This window comes from Mus musculus, chromosome 2 (genome assembly GCF_000001635.26).
Source record: "Mus musculus strain C57BL/6J chromosome 2, GRCm38.p6 C57BL/6J".
NCBI lineage: Eukaryota > Metazoa > Chordata > Mammalia > Rodentia > Muridae > Mus > Mus musculus.
Window position 1 is genome coordinate 30,392,254 of NC_000068.7, and position 24,163 is coordinate 30,416,416.

The window sequence follows — 24,163 nt, forward strand, 5'->3', positions numbered from 1 at the left end:
GCGAGTCCCCGCTCTCTGATTCGCCGCACGGGCCAGCCTCACGACCTGCACACTGAATGGCTGCGCCACTACCTGCAATCGGCCTCGGATTGGGTGCGTGGCGTCTCCCCGGCGTGATAGGTCAGGACCACCGCCCCCCTTGCTCCCCATTGGCTGCTCTGCGAAGCCCGGTCTCCGGGTAAGATGGCAGCGGACGGACAGTGCTCGCTCCCCGCTTCATGGCGGCCAGTGACCCTCACCCACGTCGAATACCCTGCAGGTAAGAGCCTGCCCCGGCTCCGAGGACGTTCTCCTCGAGCTGCCGCCACAGCCCCGGGCGTTCCGGGCCGCGCGGACCGCCTTCGGGGCGCCTTGGAACCGCGGTGGGAACTGTCAAACAGCGAGCCTTGGAGGGGCTCGGCCGGCGCGCGCGCCGCGCAGGCGCAGTGAGGCGGCGATGAGCAGGGAGAAATTGCGAGCGGCTCGCTCGTGTGCTCTGCGGCTGCGCGGCCGAGTCGCTCTCCGGGGTCCCGGGGTGCTGGTGGGCTGTCCTGGGCCGGGGGAGGGTCTGGATAGGGCGGGCGAGGATCTGGGCCTGGACTTTGTCCCTTGTGCCCCGCCCTCCCCCGAGCCAGAGAGGCCGCACTCCTGCTCGGCTGTGCAGGGAGTGACAGTTTCCTTCACTACGCTGCGGGCTGCTCACTGGAGAAAGCTCCCAGTTGCAGGGAGTGTGCAAACCCAGGCCAGGTTTGGGAGAATTTGCGGCGCCACGCCCTGAGCAGCGCGGCAGAGGCCAGCCGCCAAGGGGGCATGCAGCCCCTGGGAGCCTGACTTGTAAGAGCTTCCATCTGACACGCCTCTGGGAGTGCCCGCCTCTCTGGTGGGAAGGTCCATTAGCCATGGTTCTGAAGTTCCGGCTCGGCTCCATAGAGTGGAGCGGAGCGGAGCTTAGGCCTTGGGGTGAGACGTTTCCGGGCTCCAGGGTAGGCACCACCCCTCCAGTCACTTCATCTTAAGTGGCTCCAAGTACAGTGTCTCCTTTCTGTAATGGTGTGTGACTCAAATGACCACAGGCCTAAGAGGTGCTGGGCACAGAGCCTGGCCCACAGTGGACACCCAGTAAATACCTGTAGTTTATCTCTCTAGCTTGCCAGCACCCTCCCTGGATAAATGTTTGTTGCTGAGCAGCCGGGGCCCCCTTGCTGGCCTCTGGTTGTCCAGGAAGGGCCTGTCCTCTTGGGTAGAGGGCCTGAGAACTTGGGTCTGCTGAGAACACAGGGCCACAGGCCAGGAGAACTTTGCCTCTGGGTGTTCTGGGTTATACTTAAGGTGTGGCAGTCCAGGGATGGGCCCTATCAAAGTGCCTGTTCATTACCCAACCACCCATCCATCCATTCATTCTGCATTCCCTTAGCATAGCATCTCCCGGGTGCAAGGCCCTGGGCCAGCTCGGGGTTTGGAATGATGAAGTCCCTGCACTCTTGTTCTATGGAAAGTCTCTGCCCCTGAGGAGGGAAAACAGGCCTGGTGAAGGGGAGAGACCTGACTGGGGTCTCCACAGCTTCCCGACTCTCCGTCCTTGGCGTCAGAGTAGCTTCTTGGAGGGCTCATGGCCTTTCAGGTGAGAAGAGCCTGCAGCTGTGAACACCATAACACATACAAGGCTGTGTGTGCTGTGGGGGCTGGTTGAGCCCGAGGATATCTGGCAAGGTACCCCTGCACTTGATGTCGCTCACTACACTGAACATGCTTCCTTCATGCCTGAGTCCTGTGGCGTGTCCTACATTGCTACACTCAAGACAGTAGGTTATGGAGACCTTGTCACTACCCTAAAGTACAGAGGGCAAAGAGAGGCCCCACACAGCTACTTACACTAGCCAGTGGGTCACCATGTCCCAGTCACACATCTCAGCAGGCTCTCACCCTTGTGATTGTGGCTGTGCTGCCTCTTAGCTTTTGTTTTTTGAGTTCACCTAGGCAGCATCCTAGGTGGGGGAAGCCACGTGTGTATGTATGGGTCCAGAAGTAGGACAGCACAGTGTGTTCAGGGAGCTGCAGTAATGTCCCTGCAACTGGAGCAGAGGGTGGGAGGGAAGTGGGCCAGGTCTGCACAGACTCTAGTAAGCAGGCCTAAGGAAGCATATCCCAAGGGCAGGGGAGGTGTGGGGCATAGAGAGAGCTGTGGTTAGAAGCCCTGGCCTCAGGAAAGCCTGAGGGTCTTATCTGCTGTAAGACAACCTGAGGAATTGGTCAGAGGTTTAGGGACCCTAGCTGCTGTTCCCTGTTCCCATAGCCCAGCAGTTATCAGTTGAACTGTGACAGAGTCCGGATCTCAGGGATGGGAAGGCATGGATTCAGAGAAGGGCACTCATGCAAAGTTACTTAGAAGGATGTGTGTGTGTGTGTGTGTGTGTGTGTGTGTGTGTGTGTGTGTGTGTGAGAATCAACATTTGAACCTAGGTTTCTGGCCAACTCTTAAGTCAGTCTTTCCTGATAAGGCCAGATAAAGTATATATGAATCTGTCCCTTAAGGCTTGGAATCTGCTCTCTACCCTCAGTTGGGTGTATGCCTGCTTGTGTAAAGCCAGACTGCTGGTGTAGGCCATTTCCCATACTGGGTTCACCCAGTCTCTGATCACCACTGTACGAGTGGCCTGTGTGCCAGAGACCTTTGCCAGGCATTTGCCATCACTCCTACACAGTTCTGGAGAAGATACATCCCAAAGGAAAGGTTGGGGAGGTTTAGGGAGGCAGACTTGCCTTAGTTCCTGCAAGCAACTCAAGCTGCTACGGGAAGTGAATGATGGCACCTGGCCTTAGAGTAGCTTTTTAGTCTGTCACGTTGTTTCAGTGGTGAGAGTGGCCTTTGGATGCAGCCTTGCCTGTCCAAAGACATACCTCTGATCTTAGCCTCTGGCTCTCCGAGAGGCCAGTGGTCCTCACTGGCTCCGTCCAGGCTTTGGCAGGAGAGGAAGCACAGTGCCTTGCCTGTGGAGAAGCTTTGAGAAACTGCTGGCTGTTGTGGGTGGCCCCGCTAGAGTCTCCAGTGTCCCTCTATCTCCGGTGTCTGGGAGAGCACAGGCTTCACCAGAGGCCCCAGCCCCACGCTAGACCAGACCTTGGGGTTCAGGCTTCCCCTCTGACAGAGTGATGCATCCAGCCAGGTCCCATGTCTCTCTGATTGTGTAACTTGAACAAGTCACATAGCCATGCTGAGACTCACTTCCTTCTGTAAAATGGGGACAGACACCTTCTTGAAATTCATGGTGTGTGGATCCCTTATAGCTGTGGGGAGTTGGAATGTCCATGGCTGTGGCCCTGAGCTCTAGGACTTCCCCTTTTGTTTAAGCCCTGTTGACTTTCAAGGGGCTGAGAGCCCTTTTCTGACCCCATGCCCTGTCTCACGCTGTTCCTCTGTCCCCACAGGTGATCTGTCTGGCCACCTCCTGGCCTACCTGAGCCTCAGCCCTATTTTTGTCGTTGTTGGTTTTTTGACTCTCATCATATTCAAGCGGGAGCTACACACGGTGAGCTTTGGCCCCAGCTGTTAGCCAGAACCCTCTTTTGGCCTATGGTGCCTTCGCCTGCAAAGCCTGTAGGGATCTCCTGGCTGGGCCCAGGTCCTTCACTTACTGGCCTGCGCTGTGCATTGAGAGACCACAGTTCCCGGCACTGGGTGGCAGGGACTGGGTGGAAGCCAGCAGGTATGCAGAGGCCCAGCTGAGTGCCTGTCTTTGCCAGCAGATTTCATTCCTTGGGGGACTGGCACTGAATCAGGGCGTCAACTGGCTGATCAAACACGTCATCCAGGAGCCTCGGCCCTGTGGAGGTAGGGCTGGGACTTTGGGGATCCAGATCATCATGTTGGACACTGAGGAAGCCTGTATCTGCCATGATGCCCTGTTTGTTTTCTCCCCCAGGCCCACATACAGCAGTGGGCACTAAGTACGGGATGCCCTCCAGCCATTCCCAGTTCATGTGGTTCTTCTCCGTCTACTCCTTCCTCTTCCTGTATTTAAGGTGAGAGCCTACCCGTACCCCTGCTGTGTGCTCTGCTGTGTGCTCTGCTGTGTGCTCTGCTGTGTGCCTGTGCTCTGCTGGGGACTGCTGCACTAAGGCTTTTGAATGGGACCAGGGGCTGTTGGGAGGCCTGGTTACAGGTTGTGGGCGGAGGCTGTCTGATGGGCCTCTTTTCCCAGAATGCACCAAACAAATAACGCCAGGTTCTTGGACTTGCTGTGGAGGCACGTGCTGTCTCTAGGGCTCCTCACCGCGGCCTTTCTCGTCTCCTATAGCAGGTATGGAGGGAGGAGGAGCCCCACCCTGCAGCCTGCCTACCTGGGTCCTGTTAGGTCATGGTCTCTTTTGAACAGCCTCTGTGGACCTGGGCCCAGACACTGTAGGTTATGACTGGAAAAAGAACCCAGTCTCTAATTTTAACAGACAGGGCTCCAACTGCCCTTCCCAATGTAGCAGATAAGCAGTGATTTTAACAGTAGCTTCTTGCATTAGGCATTTGTTCCCAGCTTTCTGGGGTGGGGAGTGGAGTGGGGAGTGGGGGCTATGCAGACAAGCTCTGGTTTAAGAGCTGGACAGAAAGGAGCAGATGTGGAGGTGGGCTTGTTTCTGCATGCCTGCTGCCCTTTGGACGTGCCCATTCTATCTGTGTGTATCTTCACACCTATACCCAGGATCCTGAGGAACCTGTTAGGAACGTCAGGCATGGGGTATTATGTAGGCCTCACCTGGTTGGCTCTCATGTATTTCCTCTCTGGCCTTGGCCCAGGGTCTACCTGCTGTACCACACCTGGAGCCAGGTGTTTTATGGGGGCGTGGCTGGAAGCCTCATGGCCGTCGCCTGGTTCATCATCACGCAGGAAATCCTCACTCCGTTGTTCCCCAGGATAGCAGCCTGGTAACCACTTCCCCGTCCCAGCTCCGCATCCCTGCCCCTCCTGCACTTATATCTGGAGAGCTTTGTGTCGTGGATGGCACAAGGCTTAGAACCCACTGCCCTGGCTACCACCTCCCCCAGGGGCTTATGGGTCCCCCAGGTTCAGCAGTCACAGTGCCGTGTTCTGTCCTTGTCTCGGCACTTAAGAGACTTAGAGGGCAGCCAAAGTTTGTGGAGCTGTGGAGGAGGCTGTGGGGCTCCAGGAACTGTTGGGACGTCTAGCTTGGTGGTCTGCTCACACCTTCACTGCGGCCCTGGTTCTTGGGTATCTGTCTCTCCAGGCCCATCTCCGAGTTTTTCCTCATCCGGGACACGAGCCTCATTCCCAATGTGCTCTGGTTTGAGTACACAGTAACCAGGGCAGAAGCCAGGTGAGTTACGGGGACAGCAGTCATCACTGTCCACTCCCCACCCCGTGGGAAGGCTCCTCAGAAGCTAGACTTGCTTCTGTTTCTCACACTGACGTATGTTGTGCTCCCATTTTTTCAGGTGGGTAAGCTGAGGCTCAGAGAGAAGGCAGCTGCTTGAGCTCCGTCTGTTAGTGGGGGAGGGAGCAGGTGGGAAGCTGCTGGCCCAGTATGTACACTTTTACCTCTAAAGCCCTGGGCCTCAGGGGTCTTCAGGGCCATGAGTGTGGCCATCCTCAGCTCTAATCAGCTTTCTGTTAGGTGGGTAAGCTGAGGCCCACTGAGCTGGGGGCCAGCTTGAAGCGGAGTACAAGCTGGGGCAAAGCTGGACTTTGGTGTCTCCTGATTTACACTCTTCTACTTAACTTCTCCCAGTCTGGCATGGAGTACCTCAGAGCTGGGGACACCCAGCTTCTCCCTAGGTCTGAGGGGAGCTGAGGCAGGTCAGGTACCCGAGGAAGCCTGGGAGGGTATTGGGAGACATCGGGAAGGGTAGAGCGGGGTGGGTGTCCAGCAGCTAAGCAATGTGTTAGTTAGTACGTCAAGGTCCACATTATCCTAATGAGCTTAAGGGTAAGTCTGGCCCCCTGAGGAAAGGGGATTTGAGGGTTAGGGCAAAGCAATCCCATTAGTGGCAGAAAGGCCCCATCAGCTCTCCACCTGGCTCCCAGGGTGGCCAGCACTGTCTCGCCCTGTTCAGCCAGCTGCCACCGCCTTCATTCTCCCCCTGGCACCTGTTCCGGGTCAGGCTGTGTGCAGAGGCTGAGCGCAGAGACAGACAGCCACGCTCTCACCTTCCTGGTGTTCACAGCAGCAGGGACCATGAGAAGGAAGGGCCAGCAACATGATCCATGTTAGCGAGCAAAGCTCAGAGGTTTAGAGAGTGACAGGAGCTCAAAGTAGAGCAGGACAGTCTCCCGACCTCCCAGGAAGACACAGGCCACAGCCACAGGGATGGTAGAGGCATCTCAGGCGAGGAACAGCATGCACGATCTTTTGAGACAGACAGATTAGTGTGTGAAAGCCAGGGGAGCAAGTTGGAGGGCTGAGGGCCATCACACCAGGATCCTGTGAGCCATGTTAGCTTTCTAGTTCTCCAGGTACCTCACCCAAGCACTGTTCTGAGCCTCAGCTAGCCCTCCAGAGAACAGCAGAGGTTTTGCTTCCAGCCTGGGAACCCCTCACTGCACCTTCCTCTGCTTGCGTCCTACAGGAAGAGCATACCGCCTTCCTGTAGCTGCTTTGGTAGTAGGTAGTAGCAGAACCACCTTGGGCTGACTTGTCCACAATTAGTCAGGCCCGGCCAAGGACCACTGACCTTTCTTGTCTTGCCCATCCCCTGGCTCACTTCCTGAGCTTGAAACCTAGGTCATCGTGATACAGCCCAGACAAATGCTCTTCAGGTTCCAGTCATGGCAGCGGCTCTGATTGGCCCGGCTCTGGCCCCGGGTGGCTGTGGTTTGGTGTTGAGACTAAGCAGGGAGCTGTGGGACTGACTGGCCACTCAGTACCAGACATCCCCCGATCTAAGCCAGCCCCATTTTGCAGGAACAGACAGCGCAAACTTGGAACAAAACTGCAGTGACTGGTGGGTGTGGCTGCGTCTAGCCTCCGAATCTGGCCTGCACCATGCCTTGCAGGATGGACAGAATGATGGATGGAGGGGTGAAGCAGAGACCTCTACAGACCAGAGTCACCAAGTGGAGCCTTTTTTTTTCTTATTTTAATTTCAATGGACACGGTGGACCAAAGTGCTGAGTCAGGTCCTCAGCCAGGACCCTGGGAGGGCCTGCTGTGTGTGGGTCACATGGCCAGAGCCCATCTCTGCTGCTGCCAGCTCCTGGCTGGGTGGAAAGTGCTCTTGGCACGGGCCTCAGCGTGCGTGTAGAGCGTGTGTACCTCTGGTCCTGAGATCAGGAAGTGCAGGTAGCGGAATGCGCACTATTTATTCTTTTGGGATTGTGGAGTTCATGCTGAAGAGGCCACTCTGCAGCAGCTGCCCTGTGTACACAGGGCCCAGGTTAGCTCCCAGACCCTGTGCTCTGAGCCTCAGGCAGTACAGCCTGCCTCCTGCTGGGCCTGAGCAGGGCCTAGGGCCCAGGGCCCAGGAGCGAGGCCTCCCCTGCTGTCCCTGCCACCATCGCCATTCCAGAACCCTTGTCAGTGTTTCCTCGTCTGGGGCAGGGCCCAGAGTCAGCACCTGTTTATCCGTCTGTCGGCTGGGCTGCTGGCTTGTGTTCTTCCCTCTACCAACCCGACATCACAAGGGCTTTCTCCGGTCCTCTATCCCTTCCTGACAAAAGAGCCTGCACATACGGGTGAGCACACCCAAGCGTTTACAGCTCCTTTTGTCTGGCCATCGGGTAGCAGTCTGTCTTCATCCCCACTTGAACAAAAGAGAGGAAGCAGGAGCTGGGATGCTGGCTGTGTGGCAGTGCAGACACCCTCCCCCATCGCCTGCCCATGTGCTCTGGATTTGTCCCTGTCCTTCCTGGCCTGTCCTGGAGGCTGGAAACCAGTGCAGGTTGATCCTGGGGTCTGCCTGGGAGTGGGCTCTGATCCCAGCTGCCAGGAGTCCCTTTTAAGGGACTCTCTCCAGGTTGTCCTGCCACAGCTGTGGAGATGCTTCCAGAACTGAAGCAGCCCCTGGGGGAGCTGTTGAGCCCTCCCCCGTTTCTCCCTGGAGGTCCCTAACCTGCTGCTGAAGCACAAGTTTTTGGTGCTTTCCTTTGTGTTTGTTAAAGGCCGTGTCCAAGCCCCTCAGATGCCAGGGCCAGGGCTGGTTTCTAGGGAGGTAGGTCAGTCACATCCATCCCCCCTCCCCCGTAGGATTTTTATTTTTTACTTTTTGCCTGAGACAAGCCAAGTGTGAGGTGGTTTAAGAAATCAAATGAAATTGTTTACTATTGTTTTAAAATAAAATCTGAAACTCTGGAGGCTGAGCATACATTACTTGAGCTTCTGAAAGGAGGCTCAGAGACAAGGATGTGGTAAGACCATGAAGTCACAGGCATTTCCAGGATATTTTTGTTCCCTTTAGCCCCCCAAAGTGAGGATTTGAATGACCCCAACATCTGCCACTGCCTGCCAGCCTCTGGTACACTCTGGTACATAGCTATGCCGCTATGTCTGGTCTGTGCTACTGTCAAAAACCCTCCCTCCCTGCCAGCCTGCCTCCGGCCAGGTTTTCCTCCACAGAATAGTCCTGAGGCCTGGGGAGGTCTGCCCTTCACAAGGCTTCCATATCCAACTCCACATGCATTGTCTGCCTCAGTGAGGAGACTTCTGCCTTAGAAGAACTGCCCGCCACCAAGCTGATGACCAGAGGCCATGCAGCACTGAGTGCGCACAGGCTGGCTTTCCTTTCCTGGCAGGTTATGTGCTACACCCTCTGGGTGGGAGTATATGGGAGATACACACTTACATGTGGGAAGCCTGCTGAAGCAGTTGGATTATAACTTCTAACTAGTAGTGACCCCCAGGAGAAAGAATGTATTCTAGACTTCAAATTACTAACAGTTTTTTAGTTACAGTGGAGTTCAGGTCTTTTCTGTGGCCTGGTCAGAACTAGGATACATCCTGGGGAAATCTGGTTAGCCCCTGCTAGCACCCTGACTAGACAGTTCCTTTCTGTATACTTGCTGCCCTGGGATGGCTGAGGGATGTGGTGTGAGCCTGGGTGAGCTGAGCTTCAGAGTCTCAAGCCCTTCCCTGCCTTACAGATGACTAATGTACTCTTGGGAGCCTGTCATTTAGTAGCAGTGACGTTAGCTTCTCTGAGGTAGTTTCATCCTATGTTGCAGGCCCTGCCTCAGGTGACCACAGGTCAGTCAGGTCACGGAGCACTTCACAGGGGTGCCAGCCTCCCGGCCCCACATTCCAAGCACATATGTACCCAGGGGCTTCCGCAGGACATGTACCCTCTAGCAGGTGTCAAGGTTGGGGACCTGATAGTGACAGCTCCTCCAGCCCACTTCCAGTCAGCATCTGTTTGTATTGACTGGGCTGCTAGTGTGTCCCTGCTCCATTGCCCCTCCTATTGAGTTCAGTGGAGGCCAGCTGCACCTGGCTTTGGGCTGAGGAGTGTTTGCCACCCCAGATCCATAGCACTGCACTAACCATGGGACTTGGGAAGGCCTAATCCAGGACAGGAAGGTGGCTCATTAGGGTTTGGCGACATCCTTGGCTCAATGCCTTAGTTGTCACAGCTCAGCCTGAGGATGTTGTCTCTGGGAGCTTGCTGGCCCACACTGCCTGCTTGGATACAAGCTCCCTGAACCAGAGACAGGTAGAAAATGGCAGGGCCAGACATCTGCCCTGCTTGCCCCTCAGCTGAATCAAGGTCACCAGCACTTCTTCCCTTTATTGATCACCTGGCATAATCACATTATACCACCATGACTGCAGCAAGAATCACACTGAATGGAAGCAATAAGTCTGGGGCTCAAGAGTCACCAGAGTGTGGCAGCAGGGAGATGGCACCTTGAGGTGGGCTGGTGGAGGCTGGGCCTCAGATGTCCCTTTGGCTACAAAGACTTAACCCTTAGCTATGGGGAGGTTGAGAGCCCTCACTGATAGATAATCCTCCCACCGCTGGTCCTTGGGCATTTACCAATGAAGACAGATTTTGGCCTGGCTGTGGAGATGACAAGAGATTGGCCAGGCTGAGGAAAGGAACTCTTCCCGGCTCCTGCTGTGAGAAGGGATGGGCTGGACTGGCTCTCTTCTCCATGGTTCATGGAGTGGATGATACATTGGGAACCTGGGCCGTAGTCTTGTTCAGCCTCTGGACTCAGCCCTGCACATGGACTCCGGCAGGTGCTAAGGACAGGGCCTGGAAGGCACTTGGTGTGGACGTTGGGGCCTTGCTAGAGAATGCTTTTCTGGCTCAAACTGGAGGGCACGGGAGCCAAGGAAGTGAGCCATGGCAAGTGTCCATCCCAAAGTGGGTTTGGCTGTGGAAGTGGCAGGTCTGGGCCTGGGCTCAGAGCTTGGCCCTGGGGTGGTTCTGGAGTAGGGTGCGCATGTCCAGCAGAGCTTTCTCCAAGTAGTGAGCCATGCGGGCAGCGTTGGTCTCAGCACAGCTGTTGTAGGCTGACACGGAGAAGTTGATATGGGCCTCCATGGGGTTGTAGCAGATGCCATAACCATCTGGGACCACAGGTCCGAAGAACATGACACAGTCTGTCTTGGCAGGGACCTAGGGACAGCAGGAGCTAAGCTTTCACACCCAGGCCTGCGGTGGCCTCTCTGTGTCTGCTCCTCTCCTGTGTGCTTCCCTTTCCTTCCCAGGATGAGCCTTCCTTCACATTCCTGGAGGGAGCAGTCCTCCCACTGCCCTCCTCGGGGCTCCCAGCACTGCCCCAAGGCCACGCCTGCCTCCTTGCCTGTGCTCCACAAGGAAGCCTGGGAGCTTCCTGGGACTGTGGCTTGTGTGTAGCTGTGTCCCAGCACCCAGCACCTGCCAGCTGGTACTCAGCAGGTAGTCAGTTTCAGCTGGCCAGTGAGTTAATGGAACATTCTCTCTCTTAAGAGGCCTAAGTCTTTCCACCCTTGTTACAGCAGTGTTCCTACCCCAAGCTCCTGCTTGGGAATCCACTTGTTTTGGCAGTGAGCCTCTCTCTGGTGACATATGTGGGCCACATCACCGATCAGGTCCAGCTGCCAGTGGACTGTAAAGATTATTTATATTTTATGTGTGTGTGCCCAGAGGCCAGCAGAGGACATCTGATCTCCAGGATTTAAGGTTACAGGTGATTGTAAACAACCTGATATGGGTACTGGGAACTGAACCTGGGTCCTTTGGAAGGACAGCAAGTGCTCTTAGCTATCTCTCCAGCCCCTGCCAATAGGTTCTGTCACCAGCATCTTGGAGCACCTGAGCCAGTGGCCTACCTGGCTGGTAGAGAGGTTGAAGTGCATAGCAATGGCGTAAGAGGTGTCCATGAAGATGTCAGGCATGCTGACCAGGTCCTCGATGGCCTGCAGCTTCAGACCCAGCAGGTGCCGGTCAAAGGCCTCCCCTCGGATGGCCTGTGGGTGGGAGATCTGTCAGAGGCAGGTGCCACAGGGTCACAGGGCATCCCTGCCCTCCTTGGAACCCTGTGACAGTGCTGTCCCTTCCAGACACTGGTCTCTTAGAACCATGAGACCAAGGTGTCTAGGTAGAATTGTCCTCACCTCCCAGAAGGGGAAACCCAGGGTTAAGGAGGCTAGCCTTCTGCCCAGGAAGGCAGAGCAGTGCAGGATAAACACGAGAGCTACAGCGTGCATGCAACATGATCAGGGCTTGTGTATGCCATGGAGCAAGGGCAGGGCTTATACAGGCTATGTGATAGGTGGTGTCTGTCCATGTGTTTAACAGGGCAGTGTCTGCATAGCTGTGTGACATGGATGGGGACCAGTGTGCACTGCACGACAGGCAGTGTGTGCATGCCTTGTAGCATGGGCATGCACTGATGGCCACACCATCACCTTCCTGGCTGTAGCCCCAACTGCTGGCAAACAGGAGAGGTGCTGAGAGAGTGGGAAACACAGATCCAAGGGCCTGTGTTCATGTAATCATGGAATGGGGCCTGGGGGGTTACTAGGATGACCCTAGTTTTACCAACTTACAAATGGCATTATTTGGCTTTTTTGGTTTTTGTTTTTTCTGGTTTGTTTGTTTGTTTGTTTGTTTGTTTCCGAGACAGGGTTTCTCTGTGTAGCCCTGGCTGTCCTGGAACTCACTCTGTAGACCAGGCTGGCCTCGAACTCAGAAATCCGCCTGCCCTTGCCTCCCAAGTGCTGGGATTAAAGGTGTGCATCACCACTGCCCAGCTCAAATGACATTATTAATTTAAAACAGATGGGAAGAGGCAGTTCTTAGCAGGAATGGACAGAAGGATGGACAGGACAGACAGGCAGGCTAAGGACAAGAGCAGGGCTCACTCACCCGGTCAGTGTAGGCTCGGTGGGCCTGCACAGCCTTCCGGAGCAGCTCCACCTTCTGCTGCTCCTGGGGGAGAGGGGGACAGGAAGCTGAAGCCCTGTCCTCCCTCTCCCTTTCCACCTTAGCAGCTCGCTCTGTACCCGGCACCACAGCGAGTACTGCATTCCCATCCCCTCATTCTCTGGAGCCTAGCACTCACTTGCATGAGTGGACGGAGACTGGCTTGTCTCTTACGGATACATGGTTTTGCCAGAAAGCTTAGAACTAAATTCATGGCTCCATCTTCTGTTAAGTTCCCTTTGCCCACAGTGGGGCTGAAATACCATAGAGGTACAATCCATTTGCAGAGAGTCAACAGGAAAGGAAGGAGAGGCCTAAGCTCAGTCTACACACCCTTGCTCTAGCCCTCTCACCGGCACTGTGGAGTCACCCATGCCTTTGACAAAGGCCAGCGAGTCTATGGAGGCTGAGCGGATGGTGTCAGTGCGGCCCAGGTGAAACATGCGCAGAGAGGCACTTTCATACGTGGCACACGCCTGCCCATAGATCCTGCGTGGGAGGTGGGTCTCAGTACGTTTCCACAGGGCTGCCTGTACCCCGCCTCCCCTCCTCTGTGGGGCAGGTGGTTGGGCAGGGCGCACCTGTAGTATGCCAGCTGCAGGGCTACCTGGATGAAGGCATCAGGGCTTAGCTTCTCGGACTTGGGGAAGTCCTTTCCAAAGTGATGGAACGTCAGCATCATGATGTCCAGGTCCTGGATCATGCTGGGGTGGAGATTCGAGAGGGAGGCATGGGTGAGAAGTAGGACCTGGAAGCCCTGTGGCTGGTCCTCCCCTAACAGGGCCCAGCCCTGCACTCACATGCTGAGGTTCTGTTTGGCTTTCTCTATGTCGTTCTTGATCTCAGGTGTGATGTTGAACCGCAGCTTCTTGGGCATTGGCAAGGGCACCATAGGAGACCGCACAAGCTCAGGCTTTTTTCTGCACAAGACAGGAAGGCCTAAGGCTCATGCTGGTGTCACTGAAGCCCAGGAGGGCCCCTGAGACTGAGGTGGGGAGGAGGCTCAGAGATTGTGTATTAGCTCTGTGAAAACTGACTTCACTCCAGCCTTCAACAGGTCAGATGGAAGCCAGGCATCATGGCACACACCTTTAGTCCTACCACTTAGAGGAGGCAGAGGCAGGTGGATTTCTGAGTTTGAGGCTAGCCTGGATCAGTTAGGGAATTCTAGACCAACCAGGTTATAGTGAGACTCTGTTTAAAACCAACCAAACAAAAAGAGGCCAGATGAGAGGGTCTGGGGAAACAGCCCTGTCCACAGCCACCAAGCTGGGAAGTTTAGGGCTAGAGGTAGACTTCAGAACACTACAGGACTGCAGCTTCCTTCAGCTCAGCAGCCCAGAGGGCGGCTGCTTGGCTCTTCCAGAGGTCCTGAGTTCAAACCACGTGGCGGCTCACAACCATCTCTAATGGCATCTAATGCCCTCTTCTGGTGTGCAGGCATACATACAGACAAAGCAACCATATACATAAAATGCGTAGACAAACCTTTTGTAAAAAAAATCTTCTAAGCCAGGCAGTAGGGTACAACTTTAATCCTAATACTTGGGAGGCAGAGGCAGGCAGATTTCTGAGTCTGAGGCTAGCCTGGTCTACACAGTGAGTTCCATTATAGCCAGGGCCACACAGAGAAACCCTGTCTAAAAAAAAAATCTAAAAGAGAGATACAGAGAGATACAGACATTGACTCTGTTCTTCAAATGAGAGTAACATTTTTCTACAAGCTAAGTCTGTCACCTGTATGTCCCCAGGAACTTGGGAGTGAGGCTGGAACCATACTCACGTATACTCCATGACATGGTCCACAAGTGCAACTATGGGGGGCCCTTCTGCAGCTGCATGCTCATACACCATCCCACAGGAGCCGTCTTCTGCCACGATGAACTGTTGATGACAAAGGACCCGTCCTGTCAGGCCGATTCCTGGAGAGGCTCCCTGACCCACCTGCTTTCCGGGTGGGTCTCACAGGAAGGGCCCTTGAAGCCATCTCCAGTGCATATGCAGATCCACCCAAGCGTTCTATGCTCGAATATCTGAGAGCAGATGTTAGAGGCACACCCCGGCAGTTCTACTGCTCCTGTGTGTGAGTAGAGAGGAGACGTCATACCCAGAGTGTACCACACTGACCCCAGAGAGTGAGCGTCTGCATGCTAAAGGCTCTGCTGGGGGGGGGTCAGTGGCATGCAGGCCTGGTAATGACAGGCTGCTTGCCTGGTAATTATAGTAGCATCAGCCTCCTCACTTCCTGCCTGTTTTACAAACAGGAGGCTGGGGACGCTGGGCCTAAGTTGGGGGGGCGGGGAGGGGAAGGAAGTTCAAAGCCTCAGTGAGCCAAACTTTGAGACCATGGCCCTGCCAGGTCCTCACTTGCCTGCAGTGTCTTGTCAAACCAGCGGTTGCCACTGTTGAACTTGCTACCACCACCATGTAGCATCTGGCCTGCTACGTGGTTTCGGTAGACATCATCTGAGACTCTAGGCACTTGCTTGTCCAGGCACACGGTGAAGATGCTCTTCTGTATGGAGTTCACTGACTCTCGGTTAACTTTGTCTGTAGGAATTGGGTAGGTGTAGGGAGCCTCAGAACCCATCGTCTCCTGCCCTGGGCACTTCTTGCCTCATGCCCCTCTGGGGATGGGGACTTCCCATCTTTGGGGCCTTCAGGGAATGTGCAGAATTGTGAGTGCACAGTTAGAGCTGTGCCTTCAACAAATTCCTAAAGGCATGCCCCATACTGCAAAGGGCAGGGCCCAACACTTGGCACACTACAGACATAGAAAAGCAGAAGTCCAAGAGTCACATAGAGAGCTGACGTGGCAGTCCAGAATTCAAAACCAGCAATCAGACTCTGACAATGCCCATGGCCAATATAGGGTTTGATGGGAGTGGTTCTGGGAGCAGAGAGTGTACAGAGAAGGGAACCTCGGCCAGAACACTTGTCTAAATCCAACTTGCTACTTCACAGGGAGGAACTGGCTTTGTCAACCTGAGCCTTGGTTTTCTCATCTATAAAATGGGCCAGTACACCTGCTCCAGATTGAGAGGGTCCGACAAAGCGGTGGCTACCCCAGCTTGGGATGGGACCTATCTGGCATGTAAGGACGCCCATGCCCTGGAAGTACCTTTAATGAGGTTGTTGTAGGCCTTGGCCCAGGTGTTTCGGTGGTTGGAGGTTAGGATGCCAACAGGCTCTTTGTTGGATTGCAGTGAGGAATTCCATATTTTCTCTAGCTGCACAAAGATCTGATCTGAGGTGAGCGGTGTTCCGTCACTGTGGTACACATCCAGCTCGAAGAACTGTGACGCCCAGACAGGGAGAGAAGGGCTGACCTCAGGCAGAGAAGGACCACTAGCCTCTCCTGGCCTTGGCAATGGAGGTCACAACTAGTGCAGCACGGGCCAGGGAGGAGCTGGAGTTGGGCTCGGGCTGGGGCTGGGGCTAGAGCCCCTCAGACAGGGCAGTGGTGCCCACCTGGTAGTTATGCACCACGGTTATATGCGTGGGTGGTCTCTTTGACTTTAAGAAGTTCACCACTGAGTCCTGCTTGGGGCCGGGCACACGGCAAGAAGACAGGATCTGATAATACTGGTTCATGCACAGCGGCTGTCCTCCCAGGAACTCAACTGGCAGCGTCTCACTGTGGGTGGACACAGGAAGGGGCCACTGGGCAGGGTGAATGGGGAAGAGGCCAGGGTGGACAGACACCTTCTATACTACTTTGATCTGGGTGAGGGACTTATTCCTTGGTGTCACCATTGCCACCAGCAAGAGCAGGTGTTATTAGGGTGTAAAGGTGAAACTACAGGTCTTGAGGCCTGGACTTTTCAGGGATTAGAGTCCTGTTTATGAGTCACCCGCAAACTGCCTCCTTCTCCCTTATCTGGGCTTCAGTTTGTTACAGGTAACTGTGATCCATTTTGCCTGGGATGTCAATGTCACTAGGAGAAGTCCCGGGAGCTGAAGCAGAGGACTTAAATGTCTCCACTCTCACTGATCACTGTCCTCAACCCCTTCCAAAGCTGGGCCAACAGGAAGTGAAAATGACGTGGGCCCGCTAAGTGCCTGCACTGACACAGTGGGTGTAAGAGACAGGGGTGGCTATGGTATTATGTAGGTGTGGGCAAGGGTGGTATTCAGGTCAGGGTGGGCTACTCACTTGTCAATCATGGACTTGAAATCCAATACACCCTCGATGAGTTTGGCAGCAAACCTGGAGGATGAAGCAGAGATCTGAAGCCATATGGACATCCACTGGAGGACCCTGGGCCAGGGATGCCTGCCAAGTGTGGGAAGGACCTGTGGAATCAGCACTGCCCCTCGAGAGACATGGGCCTAAGGAGTTCAAAGTAGACCTGCAGCAGTAAGAACCGTCTCCAGTGGGGAGCGCTCCTGGCAGGAGAGGACCTGAAAGGACCTGGGTGTTGTTCAGCAGTGGCACACTATGGCAGGATAGGAGGCAGGCAGTGACTGACTCCCACCAAGGGCCAGCCGGCCTGAAGTATTCCTGATTGGAGATTCAAGGGTACCCTCCAGGGCCCAAGGATCCCAGCGGCCATGCCCTTTCTCTTTCTGAGTCTTTGTGTCCCCATGACACTAGTGTCAACCTCTTCCTCCTTGGGCTATTCAGGGTTTCCTGCCTCACACTAACCATCTCCCAATGTCTGAGGCCATCCCCTGTCCCAGTATGGATGGATGAAGTAAGATATGTAAAATAAAGATACTTTATCTAGTATGTGGGAGAACCCAGGCTGAGTCCCATCTGTAACCAGAAGCCCTGGTCCCTTTATTAGTGTGTGTGTGTGTGTGTGTGTGTGTGTGTGTGTGTGTGTGTGTGTGTGTGTGTAGTCCAGGATCACCAGACCACTGAGCCACACGTCTTTCTTCCTTTCCCCTCCTTTCCCCTCCTGGCTTCTCTCTGTTCTTGCCCTGGTCTCTTTAAGAGAAGCTGGTGCCAATAATGAGTGGCAGGCTCCTGGGCAAGAGATCCCTGCTGCTAGTATTTTTATCTCTGGTAGGACTGGAACAGGGGCCAGGGCAGGTGACATGGCTGAATATGGAAAAGGGGACTGTGTATAAAGGTCATTGTGTGGCCAGCTGAGCAGAGTGGGAGGGACTCAGGGCATGGTTGGAGGGTGAATGATTGCAAAGCCCTGGCATGAGAAGCCTGTCCTCTTGACTTGTGACCATGGGAGATGGTCTCCTCACTGCTCTGAGCCTCAGTTTCCCCATCTGTAAGATGAGGCTGTTGGTGGGATGAAAGCACAGGGCCAAGGCCTTTCCAGTTTCCTAGGGTGCAGATTTGAGGGTTCTGGAAACACACAGAGCCCTGCCCACAGGCACTGCCCAGCCTTGCGCCAGTCTCAGACACTCACCGAAGCTGACCCTGTAGATCCACAAAGTCCTGCTTGGGCAGGATCACTCCTGGGCTGGAGTAGATGACCACAGGCTGGCGGAACTGGAGATAGGCTGTCTTGAGCCACCACTCGGACAGCTGCACAGGACCAGAGTAGAGCTGATCAGGACCCCAGATACCTTGGGGTCTCTGCAGGACTATCTCCCAGCAAGTGCTGAGGTTCACAGCCCCTTCCCTACCTTCTTCAACATCATCTTCCCCTGAGCCTGTGCGACTGGTACTGCCTAGAGAAAAACCTGGGAAAACAACTATAAGCAAACTTGGCCAGGGAATAAACCAGCGAGCAGCTTTCCTCTTGTTTCTTTCTGTGTGTATGTGTGCTGGTGAGGCTTGAATCCTGGACTCCACACACTCGCTAATCTGCATACATTCCGTCGCTGAGCGCTTACTTTATCTTACAAATTCCCTGTCAATGATTATAATACACTAGTAAGTAAAACACATGCCTAGATATGTAGAATAAAGCACAAGGAATGACAGGGAAGAAAAAAGCCCAGCAAGTGGGCTTCCAACCATCTCCAGCTGGGAATTGTCCAAGGGGCAGCAGCCTGCGGCAGGACTACGCACTTGGACTGGTGCTCCTCACTCACCTTAGACTAGGAGGACGACACTGGCTTTCGTCTCAAAATCAGGGCAATCCTAAGGGGCAGCCTCACTGAGAGGGTAAATTATTGTAAGAGTAAGAACATGCGGGTGGGTCCTTTTTCTGCCCCATGGATGGGGTTTCTTGGGATCAGCCATAGGCATGGTGTGGACAGTACTTCAGCCTTTTTTGTGCTCATTACAACTTAAAATAAGTCGTGTTTGTCCATAACTTCCACATATCCCCCTTTGCATTTTATTTTATTTTATTTTACTTTACTTTTATTTATTGGTCTCACTATGTATCGTTGGCTGGCCCAGAGCTTTGCAGAGTAGGCTAGCCTGTGTTGTCTCCCATGTGCTAGCCATGCACCATGATGCTATACCCTATGTCTTAAAGGTTCCTAGACCTCCCCATGTGCTCCATGCCCGTCCCAGTCAGCAGCAGAACGGATCTGCGTCATATACATTGGCTAACCTGTGGCATAGAGCCACTCACCCAGGGACCTTGGTAAGAGACAAGGGAAGGTGACTTGCCATAGGCAGGGAAGACATGTGACTGCCACCTGCTGACTCATAGCCAAGGACTGGGCACTGAGGCATGCTGGCCTTCTGTACATCTCGGGGGTCTTCCTGAAAGCTACTGTGAGGATGTAGGCTTTGGTCCACCTCTCTAGGTCTCAGCTTCTTCAGTGGTAGGAAGCGGACAGACAAGGGTGCCCTCTCATACAGGCGCCTTCACACCTACAGGGATTGCAGGCTACAGTTTAGACAAGGGGAGAAGGTGCCTCCTGCCAGAGACAGCAATGCTTCAAGGGTCCTGTGATGACCCCAACTCTAGTCAGAGCCTTTGGCTTCAAAGAGTCCTTGGCTCAATGAAGTCAGAAAGCCACTAGACCCTAGAATCTCTAAGGTCTTTTTTTTTCTTCTGTTTTTGTTTTTTTAAGACAGGGTTTCTCTGTATAGCCCTGGATGTCCTAGAACTCACTTTGTAGACCAGACTGGCCTTGAACTCAGAAATCCACCTGCCTCTGCCTCCCAAGTGCTGGGATTAAAGGCATGTGCCACCACGCCTGGCTTCTAAGATCCTTTTAAGGCCAGCATTCTGACTTCCATAGTCAAAGGCCCTGAGCTGCTAAGGCTTGGCAAATGCTTGTCCCTAATAAGTCCCACCTAGTTCCTACTTCCCACCTGTGGCTCCAGACTCCACTGAGGTCCATCAACCCCGGGAACTTCCCGTTTCCCACTGTAGTCGGCCCAGACCCACAGCTCTGTCCCTGCAGAGTCTGTGTCTACTGATCCCACCAGCTCAGATGGAGATGCAGAGTCTGTGTCTACTGATCCCACCAGCTCATTTGGAGAATATTTGAAAAACAGAAACCTGCATTCATACTGAGTGCATAGGCTTTTATTTTCACTTTTTGATAATGATCTCTCAAACTATACATATAAGCATATGCATTTACCCATCAATTAAGCGGTTAAAACTTCATCATCTGGAGTTGACTTAGGGTCCATGGGAACAGGTATTTAGACGAGACTGAAATACTGAACTCCCTAAGGGACTTGACTCTGTAGCTCTTGGTATCTGTGGGGCCATGGACACTGAGGGTGACTTTTTCACCCAGCTGTCCCCTATAGCCAGCTTTCTTGAGCTTCATATTGGTAACCTTCTTCCCAGTTGCTTTAAAAAGGGGGCTCCCACCCCTCAGTCCCACTGTATTAGCAAGTGCCATTGGCTGTCTTCCAAACAGCATTGGACCTCATGACTCCCTGTCTCCTTGTGCCAGGCCTAGGCACCACACTCCCCTCCAGGTGAAGGCCTCAGCCTCATCACTGCCCCTGGCTCCTGCCCTGCAGCTTGGGCTCTCTTCCCCCCTTAATCTTTATGTATAATATGAATACAGAAATGTGTACCATGTGCCAGTGTAGATATGTTTTATAAATTGAACAAATTTAACTGATTAGACCCAGAGCCAGGAACATGGTCAGCAACCTCAGGCTGTCCCACCAAGCTTAAGTCTGCACTCCTTCCCTGACTGCCCGTCCTGCTCTGAACACCCTCCAGCCCAGGCGCTATCCCAAAGCAGGCCATATTGCGGCTCCCTTTTCCTCTGCCCTTCCTCTGACAGACACTGCCATTCATAGCTCTGCCTTTCCCCTCAGCCCTGAGAGTGGAACCCAGAGTCTCATACATGCTAGGCAAAAGTTCTACCTCAGAGGCCCAGTCCCAGCCAGTAGCTCCTTTTCAAAAATGTCCATGTAATTCTTCTGCTGAGCATGACCTCACCTGCTGATGCACCACCCTGGTTCCCAGCCTTCTCCCCATGCCCCTAACTAAGTATCAGCTCTGGGGGACCCACGGCCCCCAGGCAACTGTCAGGCTGCTGCCACCTCACTTACCCAGTTCTCCATTTTCTTGGCCCTGCGCTCCAGTCCCTTCTGTAGGCGTTCCCCTACGCCCCCTGAGGTCTGAAACTCATCCACCAGTTGCTTGGTGTGAGCCCATTCTTCCTCACTCACGATGGGCTGCAGTGCCTTGAGGTAATAGTCCAGGGATTGCTGAAGTGGGGGCACAGGCAGCCTTGGCAGTGCATCTTGGTGGGCCTTGAAGCGACCAGAAACCTTCATCAAGGAGGAGGGCTTGAGGAGGCCCAGGGGTTTTACCTGTGGGATGCAGAACAGCCTACTCATTCTCTCAGACTGAAGCACAGCTCTTTCTAAACTACACTCCTAGGCCTTATATGCCATCCCCTGGAGGCAAAGACAGCTTCATGGGTGGGGCCTGCCCTAGATGCCCAGCCCTCAAGGTACAGGAGTACCGTCTCTCAGGGGCCTATATATGCAGGAAGGCTAGGAAAGGGTGGGGGTGTAGATGAGTCACATTATTGGGGTGGCAGAGGTAAGGGGACCTCCCACCTGTCAGGACGCACGAGAGAGATGGCAGCTGACTCTTTAAGCGAAGCCCCCCCATGTCTCACCCCCCCCCCCCCCGCTTCCAGCTTAAGAAATCGGAGAGAACTGGAAATGGGTAAGCTGGTGACAGCACCTCTGGGGGAGGCTTCAGCCTCTGTGCTTTCTCTCCACTGTGGGGCGGTGGTGAGGGGCGTGGGTAGTGCTGCAGCAAGAGCGCTGAGTGGCCTGGCATGGAGGATGAGAGGTGGCAGAGAGAGGCAGGAAGAGGGAGTCCCGGAGACTCTGGAGGTGGCAGAAAGCAAGACAGGAAGGGCCCAGGCTGCTGGCACAGTGGCAGGCAAGCGGCAGTAGCGCCATTCCATACCTTCTCTCTCTGCTGCTCGTCCTCCATGGCAGGACTGAGGATGTGAGCCCTGTCTGTCTGCCTGGGCTGGACCTCTAAGCCTAACTGTGCTACCAATTGGATGAGCAGAAACTAGCAAGAGCGGCCACCTGCCTGGACTGGAAAGAGAAGACAAGACTCACAATTCAGGCGTGAAGGGTGGTGAGGCAGTAGCCACTGGCGTGGTAGCATCTAAGGCTGGAGCAGTGGTAGCTGTGGGGCTGCAGATGCCGCTCTGCCTCTCGCTAGCCTCCAGAAGAGGAGGAGTAAGGCAGGTAAGTGGGCTGGAAGTAGGTACTGAGGTAAGAGGAGACTGGGAGCTCTCTCCTGTCTTCTTTAGATGGGCCCAGTGCCAGGGAGGCAAGCCAAGAGAGGTATTAAAAAATCCACCTGTCAAAATCTTCATAGATCTTTTTGATGTGGGAAAACTTGGCTGGAGGGTGGAAACAGGCTGGCCGCTAACCTGTGGCCCTGAAATCAGCCCTGCTTGGGAATGGTGCAAGACAGGAGATGCCAGGGAAGGGCCACTAGTGGACAACCAACGATTGCCACACACCTGCCCAGCTGTTTCCCTTCCAGACCTCAGGGCCTTGGTGGCCACCCCTCTTTTGGTGGTTTGTTTGTTTTTTCTAAATGAGTTCTGGATCATCCAGGTTGGGATCAATAGTGGGGGAAATACACTTTTGTGCTTCTGCTGTGAGTAATAAGCCAAAAGACCCCATTTGGGCTCAGTTTATTAGCACAACCATGGGATTTGATTGTCTCCTTGTTTCAGTCTCCCTAGCATTAAAATGCTTATGCAGTAAGGTGGTCCCAGAGGGTGACGGAAGGCGGGACGACTTGGAGGAGGGTCTCAGGTGCTGCCAGGACTCTTAGTAGAATCTCAGTCTTAGCTGCCAACCCAGTGTCTGACAGGGCAGTCCAGTTCACAGCTGGATAGACAGCCTGAATCAGAGAGGACAGGAGCTCACCATTAGGATAGCTGCTTTAGATAAGGATGGTGAGGGGCAGCCTGCCACCTCCTGCCTCCTCCTGCCTGTTTGGGGGATTTTCAGTACTAGTCTCCACCTGAGGTTCTCTTAGCAATATGCAATGGGGAGGGTGGGCATCTGATGAACTCAAGGAGACTGGGTAGGCTTGGAGAAGTGGCTCTAGTCGGGCAGAAGCATAGCCTAGGGCTGAGCTCTCTAACCAGTAGCCCCGACAGGTGTCTGAGTCCGAATAACTGGGAGCATTAGGGAGGAGTGGAGTGGAAAGGTACAAAAGACTTGAACCTAGGTTTCTCAGTCTTCTTCTGGGATCGAACCCACCCCTTACCTGGTCTCCTTTATCCACCTTGCAGATCGCACCCTACCAGCCGGTCTGGGGTTTTCTTGACCGTTGCTGGAGGCCCGCCCGTCTTGTCCCGTCCATGGCCCTGCTGGGCGAACTCACCACGGTTCTGGCAGCAAAGGCTAACATCGTCCCAGTCTGTTTGCGGACACTTGGTCCGCTCCGCCCCTCGCGCTGGGTAAAGACTGCGCCACTGCTGGGGTGCTGGGGTCAGTGGGTTCGCGGCTCCGGTTCTAGGTTCAAGGTCGCCGAGTCACTGCCGCTAGCCAGTAGAGGCGGCCCCGCGGCCACCGGGCCCGGCGGGCTGCCGGTGGGGCAGGACTCACGGGGCGGAGCTTTGGTGGCTCGCAGTCCCCGGCCGCTCGCCCCGATCTCGGGGTGGGCCCAAGCCGGGGAGTGGCCGCAGAGGGCGGGGCTTGCGGAGACGGACCTCTAGCTCAGCTGTTAGCAGCCCGGCGCTGGGCTCCCGTCACGGGGTCACAACGGTAGGCGCTGTCCCGCTCGTGCTCTCCGCCTCCGAAAGCCACCTTAGCTGTCGAGGCGGTCACGTGCGTTCAAGTCTGACTGGTGTCCTTGAACGTCACTCTAGGAATGGCAGGAGAACACAACTGTTGACTGGGGACTGTCTCAGATTGCTTGGGTGGAGGCATGCACAAAGAAGATGACAGGTGGCCTTGCTCCGCAAGAATACTGCTGCCATACCTATTCCCTCCATCACCCCTCACCAAAACAAACAAACAAACAAACAAACAAGCAAACAGAACCCGACGCCCCGCACAAACATGGCTGCCAGCGCCGCAGTTGGCTTGCAGGCGGCAGCCGTTAGTGCGCATGCTCCTCGGCGCCCCGCACCAAGATGGCCGCTGCCTCGGTCGGCGCGGCCGCCGCGAGACGGCCGTTGGTGGGCATGCTCCCTGAGTGCCTCGCACCGGCATGGCTGCCGCCTTCGCGCGAGTGACTGTAATTCTCGGCTTCCGGTCCTAGCCAGTCAGCGCTCATTTCCCTGCTGGAAGCTTGGCGGAGCCGGGGAGAGCTGCGGGGTGAACATTGAGAGGGACCGGCGAGCATCCGCTCCGGCTCCTCACGGAGAAGATGGCCGAGGGCGAGCGGCAGCCGCCGCCAGGTAGGGCGGTTGGAGGGCCCGGGCGTGCGGGTGGGAAAGGGGTGTGGCTCGGGGGGTCTCCCGAGTCTGAGGAGCTCTGGGGAC

At 54.8% G+C, this 24,163-nt stretch overlaps 3 protein-coding genes across 21 annotated transcripts in view; 2 read left to right on the plus strand and 1 right to left on the minus strand.

Annotated features, from left to right (window-relative positions):
- On the plus strand, positions 1-8,276 carry Dolpp1 (dolichyl pyrophosphate phosphatase 1). 6 transcript variants are annotated; one of them, NM_001290508.1, is made up of 9 exons: positions 1-259; positions 1,394-1,600; positions 3,406-3,506; positions 3,724-3,808; positions 3,900-3,999; positions 4,179-4,277; positions 4,766-4,894; positions 5,215-5,304; positions 6,889-8,276. In NM_001290508.1, exons 5-9 carry the CDS (start codon positions 3,932-3,934, stop codon positions 6,923-6,925), a joined length of 423 nt encoding a protein of 140 aa, NP_001277437.1. In that variant the 5' UTR covers positions 1-259; positions 1,394-1,600; positions 3,406-3,506; positions 3,724-3,808; positions 3,900-3,931; the 3' UTR covers positions 6,926-8,276. The 6 variants fall into 6 exon arrangements, 5 of the variants coding, with proteins under 5 accessions (NP_001277437.1, NP_065062.1, NP_001277438.1 ...); XM_030251911.1 differs by lacking the exon at positions 1-259 and adding an exon at positions 348-813 and having other exon boundaries at positions 6,889-8,274; NM_020329.4 differs by lacking the exon at positions 1,394-1,600.
- On the minus strand, positions 8,223-23,764 carry Crat (carnitine acetyltransferase). 12 transcript variants are annotated; one of them, XM_030247069.1, is made up of 15 exons: positions 22,942-23,486; positions 21,768-21,958; positions 20,730-20,993; positions 17,704-17,822; positions 16,488-16,541; positions 15,803-15,968; positions 15,453-15,627; positions 14,703-14,881; positions 14,115-14,215; positions 13,132-13,251; positions 12,913-13,035; positions 12,685-12,820; positions 12,275-12,337; positions 11,236-11,373; positions 9,684-10,540 (listed from the first exon to the last, which is right to left on the minus strand). In XM_030247069.1, the coding sequence occupies exons 3-15, from the start codon at positions 20,955-20,957 to the stop codon at positions 10,325-10,327; spliced, it is 1,818 nt and encodes a 605-aa protein (XP_030102929.1). In that variant the 5' UTR covers positions 20,958-20,993; positions 21,768-21,958; positions 22,942-23,486; the 3' UTR covers positions 9,684-10,324. The 12 variants fall into 12 exon arrangements, with proteins under 12 accessions (NP_031786.2, XP_030102929.1, XP_030102930.1 ...); XM_030247070.1 differs by having other exon boundaries at positions 21,768-21,869; positions 23,059-23,268; XM_030247071.1 differs by lacking the exon at positions 21,768-21,958 and adding an exon at positions 18,864-19,070 and having other exon boundaries at positions 11,236-11,388; positions 23,059-23,262.
- Positions 23,765-23,796: 32 nt separating this feature from the next.
- The window catches only part of Ptpa (protein phosphatase 2 protein activator), a 31,758-nt gene continuing 31,391 nt past the window's right edge, over positions 23,797-24,163 (plus strand). For all 3 annotated transcript variants that reach the window (NM_001362733.1, NM_138748.5, NM_001362734.1), the window contains exon 1: positions 23,797-24,079. In NM_001362733.1, the coding sequence (NP_001349662.1) occupies positions 24,049-24,079 (31 nt within the window). In that variant the 5' untranslated portion in view covers positions 23,797-24,048. The remainder of the gene's footprint in view (positions 24,080-24,163) is intronic.